At 31.4% G+C, this 9618-nt stretch overlaps 1 protein-coding gene across 12 annotated transcripts in view; it reads left to right on the forward strand.

Moving 5' to 3' along the window:
- Nucleotides 1–9618, forward strand: part of LOC149794155 (uncharacterized) — an 86779-nt gene that overhangs the window by 24684 nt on the left and 52477 nt on the right. For 6 of the 12 annotated variants that reach the window (XR_016422968.1, XM_089968237.1, XM_089968239.1 and 3 more), the window contains exons 4-6: nt 1237–1269; nt 3460–3531; nt 4701–5174. The exons of 1 other annotated variant lie outside the window; for it this stretch is intronic. Coding sequence is in view for 10 of the 11 variants with exons in the window: in XM_089968237.1 (XP_089824363.1) it covers nt 1237–1269; nt 3460–3531; nt 4701–5174 (579 nt within the window). In the remaining variant the exon portion in view is untranslated. The remainder of the gene's footprint in view (nt 1–1236; nt 1270–3459; nt 3532–4700; nt 5175–9618) is intronic. 5 more of the 12 variants (XM_089968243.1, XM_089968241.1, XM_089968244.1 and 2 more) reach the window with 5 other exon arrangements.

Consider the following 9618-nt stretch of genomic DNA (forward strand, 5'->3'; position numbering starts at 1 on the left):
CAACAAACACATCATATTTTTATAAACACAATGATAAATCTCAAATAATTATAGATTCAATCTTTTATGTCTGCTAGCATCAGGAAAGAAAACCTTGCTTGAAATGCAGGAAAACAACTTTACAAAGGCTGAATACAAACAACACTAAGCACTAAGCACTCACGACTGAGTGCCACTAAATAGCATGTCTTCGACAATTGGTCTATTGTTACTAATTCGTTTATCAATATATCCTGCGTGTTAAATATTTATTTGCATATTTCATAAACGATTTATAGATTTTCGTTACCAAATTATTTGACTGATAACATATCTTTCCTCCACGGACAATAATTATAGATAAACCGATCATACATGCATTTAATAATGTTATGTTCTTTGATATTTCCTCTCAAAAGCGTCTTATGATTACAAAAATACAAGAGGCACAAATTCAGGGCTCATGGACGCAACCTTAAGCACTTGCAGATATGCAACTGATCAGACACCTTTTTGCATTTGCTAATTGCTATTAAGCTTTAGAATTTATGGCGATAAATAGTAAGGAATAATGTGATAATTAGTAAGGAGAAATATGATTAATGGTAAGGACAAATGTCATAAATAGTAAGGAGTAATGTGATAAATAGTAAGGAGTAATGTGATATATAGTAAGGAGTAATGAAAAACAATCGTTCAAGATGTGTTGGCTTCGTAAGGTAAGCCCAGTGCTGTTTTTTGAAGCGATATTAATATTCAGAGATCTAAGTAACGGACGACAATATCAACAACATTAAAACAAACCAAAGCAATAATAATAGATTTATGCTACTTATATTGGAGGTCCTAATTCTCAACATATTGTACAAGGTATTTCAATGAAAGTTTCTTTTTTTGGCTTAGTTTGAGTGGTAGAAAAGCTGGTCATGGAGATAACAATTTCATTAACTTCAGAAGATGTTTTGAAACCATTTAATGAAAGTTTAAGCATTCAGTTGATAGAAGTGCTGTGGTCGTTGTGAATATGAGAGGCTAGTTTTAAAGTTTCAAACTCTTGCCATTTTTCCTGACTGCTAAATTTATCTAAAGCTATTAAAGGATACCAGACTTAAATATACACATTAACAGAAAATCATTTTAATGCACTTTCTAGCAAGTTCATACAAACTTAGTTCATGAACTTTGCACACATTTTTGTCGTACAGTATACTAAATGTGTAAATAGAACACCAATCAAACATTTTGACCAAATTTCAGGTATTCCTGTCTCAATACTTAAACTTTCAGGCGGTAAGTGATAGTATAGATAAGGTTGTTAAGCGCATGCTCCATAATATAATTTCACCACGCATGCCTGGGCGGATATGTGCTGCGCTCTGATAAATGGTTTGAATGAAAGATACAATGGAGTTGAAGATGGGAATGTCCTAAAGAGCCTTCGGCCAAGTCCTCATTTGATCAACGATAAAAAAGACTTGTCTATTTTTCAACGGAGAACATTTTATAAGATCCTTCCCATGTTTCAAGACTTATCTCTTCTGTTACCCTAAGTTTCGCATACACTGTGGTATGGTTACAATTCATTTGCTGCAACTCTACCATCTAATAGGCTGCGCAAAGTTCTAGTAATTGAAATTAGATAAGGAATGCTGATATGTACGTTTATGTTTCGAATCCTGTCTCGTTGGCTACATACATCTAAGCTAAATTTACGCACACTGAAGAGTCTTGTTCCTTGTTCATGAAATATCATCGGGGTACGACAATCGAATAAATAAGTATAATTTGTAATTAACTTTCCTTTGAATAACACACGTAAAACAATGCCGGCAATGCAAGTTCAGAAATGCCAGTCTTCCTTTATACACATTTGCATGTTTTCGTAGTCAGTGAGTAAATCTAATCATTCATATCTTACGATTCCTTGTTTATTTCTTGATTTGCTACCGGCTGAGGGGCGCATTAATAATAATAATAATAATAATAATAATAATAATAATAAAAATTAGTAATAATGATTACTTCAAAATGTTGTATTGAAATGAACGGGAAATGTAATGAAGAGAATGTTCACAAAAGTCTCTTTCTATGCTGTCGTTCAAAGGTTACCCTTGGATTTACTACACTATTTGTGTTTACTACTCCCTTTGGATTTGTCACCCTATTTGGATTTAGTACCCTATTTGGATTTATGGAATTTGGATTTACTACCTTATTTCGATTTACGTGAATCTATGCTTGTTAAATGGAAATAAATATGCTTTCTTTTACTGTAAATATGTTATGGGAACCCTGATAGTACTGCTAACCACTGCTATTCCTCAAAATTAAATCGCCACGAGTTGTTGCTGAAAAATTAAAGTTAGGAGTAACAGTACTTCCACGATTGATCGGAACACCTCGTTGATTTTTGATGGGAAGAAAATCTAAGATCGGATATACTATGATGGCGTACTAAACATTAAAAAAGAAGGAGAAATTCGCCGGAAAATAACAACGAAATTCGTCTATACTCTAAAATACATTAGGCAAACGATCCACGTCAAGAGCTTTTTGATACTTTGATGGTAGTGTTTCAATAAGAAAGCATTCTTTAATAAGTTTATTCGTGAAAAAAGAAACTTAGAAATGTTTCGATCATGTTTAGGTCGTCTCATTTGAGTCGTCTGTAAGAATGCTGTTATTATATGAGATGTGCTCTGGTGTCATTTGGTAAACAAGGTACATTCATATGAAATGGAGGCTACGGAAGTATTTTTAAAGATGTTCTTCGATAATTTGCGGAAAGGGCCGACCATGTTCTTATATCCACTGTTAGTAATAGTCGCAATAACAACTGGACAGCTTAAATTTAGTAGTTGCAAGAAACGTTGGTAGACACTAATATTATTTATTGATTATTTTACTAATGACATTAAGATGGTCTTTCTTGTGTATCACTTTGCACTTTATTTTTTTGTACCTTGTAACTCCTTTGTACTAAGAAAACCAGTAACCCGAATAAATGCACATAAATTAACTGCCTTTATCTTGTAGTATACTATTGCATCATTTGCAATTTTGTGCAGAACTTATTACATTTATGTTTGCATTTCTCTGAACTTTTCTTTCTTAATATAAACGTTCATCGTTTTAATTTGTATAAGATATCAAATAATTGATGTTCTGTGTTAATTTTTTTATTGAGAATAAATAAAACAGTTTTACCGTCATAGGTTTCAGATAATTAAACACCTTTAAACATCAGCATATATTCGTTTCATTTGTATTGAATCAAAAGAAGTCCACTTCCAATATTATATACAATCATAGTGCATACATGTTGTAGTCTACAAATTGTTTGTATAAAAATAGTATATAATTTCACAGATCAACATAAATGTATATCTAGATGCCAAACATATTTCAAAACAAATAGTAATAAGTAATAAAGATTGACATTTATTTTATTTTAATGTGCATGTGTAATGACTCTTGCAGTTAAAGAAACTGACCATGCTCACAATGCAACACATACGACTTCCCAGTCGACGTCGGCAAAATTTCTGGGAGGTAATTTGTTTAATTATTTTTGGACAGAGGTGAAAGAGAAATTCAGACTTTGTATGATGACGAAAAAATGACTGTTTTGAAACATGATTTATGTGCATTAAGAGTCTGCTTTTGCAAATCATTTTCATACACATTTAATATCAGTTGCTTTGCTATAACTTTGCACTAGTTTCTATGCAGCTAAGTTTTCAAGAATGAAATAAATATTGGTTTACTCTGTAATAATATCTGCCATTGCAGTTGTTTCAAAGTTTGTTCGCACGTTACAATGAAATTATACACGTTGCCTTAGTTTAACCGGATATAAAATATTATAGACAAATGGTATTCTTTTGGTTTCCATATTAGTGTGACTATATAAATATATATGATAATAAAATCATTTTGAACGTTAAATTACAAGTTCTTGTGCTCGTTGCATCTGTCAACTAGTAAACACTTGCTGCTTTTGGTCTTCATACTGCACTGTTAAACGCATGAAATGTTCTTGTATCATGCTTATACTGTCATACAACTGTATCCTACATACATGGTTTAATCAGGTGCAATATTTACTACTGACACTGCTTGTTTACTATATGCTACGCTACGAGTGCAAGAAGAATACGGATTAAAAATTTAGTTGGCCGTTATTTCAATAAAAATGTCCATCAAATTAAGGATAAACAATATGAAAGTATCAAATACATTAAGTTAATATTTGCACATATGTTTCAAAAAATGTATATATGTCAAGAATAATATACACAGTAATAACGCTTGGTGAAGGTATAATGAAGAATGGAATACGCGTTATTTCTGTACCATTGGACACTAATGTTAAATGCACTTAGTTTGTTTTCTTACATTTTGAGGCGTAGTTTAGAACTATTAAGTCAATGGCGGTAAAATGCGTGAAAAGAAAATTTAAGAAAAAACAAACAAGAGCAACAAAACAAACAAAAAAGCAGAAAACGAAAACAACAAGCACAAAACAAGAAAAAAGAACTAAATAGTATATACATAAGTGATGCCAAAATGTCTACAAACATCAAAAGATCAACGGAGAGTATGGGAATGAATACCTGACATTGTGAGAAGAAAAAAAAAACAATTTTGTCCTGGAAGTATTTCCCAACACAAATAGCAAATATCTTTCAGAGTGTAGTAAAGTGTAACACGAATTTCAGACAACAAGACAGAGACATATTTGTTACGAGGAAAAGCTGACAGAAAAGATCTAAGCAAGCAAGAGATACTCACAAGCTCAGTGCCAAATTACGTTGCTAATGTTAAATCAGTAACAACTAGGACTCCTTTTCATAACAACTCTATCTCGACAACCACAACAATGACAACAACAGCCATGTATGACTCAGCCAGAAAAACAAACACGCCATCGTTGGACACGACTCAGTGGAAATCCAGCATACAATTAAATAGTCCTGGACAAGATATATTCGCTTTTGGCCCTGGGTTAATGTTTCGACCTCAAGAGTCATTTCAAAAGTCAACGACGATAGCAGCAACTGTAGTTCAGACAATACCAAATGATGTGGTAACGCAAGTTAATATTTCACAAGAACAATCGAATACAGCGTCTGGACAAGACAAGCCAGTACAGACAGAAAGTCCAATTTCTACAAAGCCACCCTTAAAGATAGGTGAGCTACCAGATGACAGTCCGTCAACTTGGGCAGTGGGATTGACTTAAGTTGACGGAGCATAGATTTACATCTAATCAACTAACAAATAATGCTAGTCGATCAGATACATACATGCAAAGGAGCGTGCTTTTAATTTTTGAACAATTTTAATTAAATACTGAATTTATTTAAAGCTCAAATGTGTTTGCACACTTGTTTTCGACGTCAATATAAATTGGAAGTATAAAACAAACAAGCTGAAAAAATATAGATAAATTCCAGTAAGAAGCAGCTGTAAATTGCATGTCTGTATTTGAGAAGAAAAAAATCATATCTTTTAGAAAGAATGGGTATGAAATAAATTTTTAATTAAGTACACTAATTGCCTATAAGTCTGTCTTAATTAGATGACCTCAAGAAATTCATTGGAATATAACAAAGAACTAGCATTATAAACTATCATGTTCTATCATCTACGGTTCAGAAAAGATCGAAAAAGGCAATTAAAACCAGTATGAAAGTGTATACTTGAAATTGTTACCATTTCTTTCACCCATGAACAGAAAAAAATCAATTTGATCAGTTTTACCCAATTAAATACTGATGCAGAGATTCTGAAGTGGTGGTCACCACGACGAACCTTTTAGTACTAATTTGGACAGCTGTTCTTATGTATACTGACCAAAAGATAAAAATATGTTTGTTACATCCAGTTCTATTTTTCCTCATCACCTCCTTAAATAGCACAGAAACAATGTCTTCATCCAGCCCTGGCAATGTTGTAGTATCAATAATAATAATAATAATAATAATAATAATAATAATAATAATAATAACAATACTGATAGTAATAATTTGCTATGCACCAAATTATTCAATATAGTAAGAAAAAATGATTTCACACAAAATAAATGTGAAGTGATAATTTTGAATAATAAACAAACTCTTTAGGCAGAGTTATTAGCAGTGAAATCAAAAACAAAGATAGGGTTAAATATTCGAACAGTAACTAATACAAATCTTGCCTTTTACGGCAGGAAATACAAAACGGTGACAAGCACATAACTAAACCAACAACGACATAACAACAATAACAACCATAATAATAATAATAATAATAATAATAATAATGACTTATTGTTTCGCTTTTTAAAGGCGAATTATTTGAAACATACAAAATATACGGATCTGACATGTACATGATGTGACACAATGTAGATATAAAGAGCAAACTATACGGATAATATTCGAGAGAGAATTATTCAGGACCTTGTATCCTAACAAGGTCTTTTCTTAATAAAATATTTTGTATACAGTAATACTTTATTTATTTTTTTCCTTCGTGTTTATCTGTTATCTTTTTATTCGAAATAAATGAGAGAAACAGAGTTCATGAATTAAAAAATATGGATAAAAAAGATGGTAAACATAAAGCCTGTTTGAAACCGACAAATTTGTAATGTCTTTTCAAAGATTGTTGAACCGTATTTAGAATAGTGTCAAAACGTTTGAGTTTATGGGCATGAAGTATTTCATGTATGTCTGCAGGATTGTTTTCTTTATATCGTAACCAATTCATACATTTCTTACTAAATTTAACTTTTATTGCGATTCTTAAATATGCATGGATTATACCTTGGGAAAGGATACGCACCATAGTTTCCACATATATATTATTGTTATTATTATTATTATTAGTAGTAGTAGTAGTAGTAGTAGTAGTAGTAGTAGTAGTAGTAGTAGCTAAGCAGAGCGATGCATACTAATTAATGATATTCTGAATAAGTTTAAAATGTGGGAGGAAAATGTAAGTCTTCTTGACTTTATAATGTGAACGTTTTAAGTGCATTTCTTAAATGTAATGTGGTCATTTAAGCGTGATGTATACCCCAGAAAAGAGATCTAAATGTAGCTACATAATTCCCTCTATATCCTGTTCTATCATTGATGCTCTTGAGTTTTCACACCAACAATTTTAACATAAGTAGTGCTACAGTTTTTCTATATCTCTGACGGCTAATCGAGTTTCAACAAACCCGCATAGATGTACAAAGGTTTCGTTTAAATTACAACTAATACAACCAGTTGGTATAGACATACATGGTATTGATATAAATCAATACAACCAATTGGTATAGACATACATGATATTGATATAAATTAATACAACCAATTGGTATAGGCATACATGGTATTGATATAAATCAATACAACCAATTGGTATAGACATACATCGTATTGATATAAATCAATACAACAAATCGGTATAGGCATACATGGTATTGATATAAATTAATTCAATCAATCTGTGTAGACATATATGGTATTGATATTAATTAATACAACTAATCGGTATATACATACATGGTATTGATATAAATTAATACAACCAATTGGTATAGACATACATGGTATAGGCATAAATTAATTCAATCAATCGGTGTAGACATATATGGTATTGATATAAATTAATTCAAACAATCGGTGTAGACATACATGGTATTGATATAAATTGATACAACAAATCGGTATAGAGATACATACTATTGGTATAAATTAATACGAAGTATAATTCGTTGATAATGTCTTTCCTCCAACAGCTTTTATAAGATAGTAATTAAACAACACTAAGGATTAGGGTCCAAATTTACTTGCTCCTAATAATAATGACATTCATACATTTGTATGAAGTTCATTGTATTTGTCTCATACACTCATACAGACGAAACATACATTTGTATGAAGTTCATTGTATTTGTCTCATACACTCATACAGACGAAACATACATTTGTATGAAGTTCATTGTATTTGTCTCATACACTCATACAGACGAAACATACATTTGTACGAAGTTCATTGTATTTGTCTCATACACTCATACAGACGAAACATACATTTGTACGAAGTTCATTGTATTTGTCTCATACACTCATACAGACGAAACATACATTTGTACGAAGTTCATTGTATTTGTCTCATACACTCATACAGACGAAACATACATTTGTACGAAGTTCATTGTATTTGTCTCATACACTCATACAGACGAAACATACATCTGAGGTCTAGACTTATCAGATATTGTCTTGCTTGGATTTGGATGTACACATGGTTAAACAATTTTGCTTTCTTTTTTGACAAGGTTCATATGTCGAATATATTGAAGCTAAATGTTCCGATGTTTTTCTTTCTAAATCCCTTTCTTTGATAAATAGATCATCACTCAGAATTTAAAATTTCATTCCAAGTTTCACTTTAGACTTTTATCAGGATCTCATTAACTGTAGAATGTCAGACCACTTCGTTGAATTTTTATTATATTATTATTATATTGTTATCATCTACTTGCACTGCGTAAGGGCGAGATATCAATGTGCAGTCATAATGTTCGCAGCTGGAAAATGTGTCCATAGCTAAGTAAAGACGCTTATGCAAGAATATAGCTAATGCAAGCGTTCACAGTTATGATTTATTTCTTATATATTGAAGACATGCACAAGTTGTCAAGACAATATGGTTCTAAACGCAGTAGCAGAAAGAACAAAACAAACAAGTTTAGTAAAATGCACTGAAAATGTATCAAGTTTTAAAATGAAAATTAAAGAGGAACTTACAATATTATGAATTAAATCCCAAACATACATGCATGTATATCAGAGGTCTGAAAAATTGGAGTGTTCTGAATGAATATCAGGTCTTGAATATATTAATATACCTATAGCCTTTAATGTGCCGCTGTACCAACATTCATGCTGTATGACATTGGTATAATCCCAAATTAAATGAAAGGAACACAAAAAAACAAATACTTTTATTATCCGATATATAAATATTGAATCATTTTAACTTGTTATGTATGTTGTATGTTTAACTTTTGTCCATGACTGTAGCTTGTAATGGTCATTTATAACCAACATATTACAGAGCTAGTTTTGTCCATGATTATAAATTTTATTTTAGGGTATGATCAGTTGTAGCCTATAAATAAGTTGTTTACTTAGATTTGAGTTTGAACCTTGACAGTTCTTGATAATTTTGAACCCAGCCTTGACTATGAACCTTGACAGTTCTTGATAATTTTGAACCCAGCCTTGACTATGAACCTAGACAGTTCTTGATAATTTTGAACCCAGCCTTGACTATGAACCTAGACAGTTCTTGATAATGAACATGTTTAAAGTTTGGGGTAATTTTCCGTTTTGATGATTGAGTTATTGACATGAGTCTGGTTCTACTTTACTGCGACATAGATCAGGATGGGATATATTGGGAATTTGTGAGATGGGGTCATGGGATGTGTATAAAGTGGTTCAAGTGACCAATTATTTATCCATATTCCCATTCTTGCTTATATTTTTATTTTTAGTGTGCAGGAGTATTTAATGTTGTATTTACAATTTATTTGAGAGGAATAGTTTATATAAATAGCTAATTGAAATTGCAAAGTGTTTATGTACCGTT

This window comes from Sinohyriopsis cumingii, chromosome 8 (assembly GCF_028554795.1).
Source record: "Sinohyriopsis cumingii isolate HCF-2022 chromosome 8, ASM2855479v2, whole genome shotgun sequence".
Lineage (NCBI taxonomy): Eukaryota > Metazoa > Mollusca > Bivalvia > Unionida > Unionidae > Sinohyriopsis > Sinohyriopsis cumingii.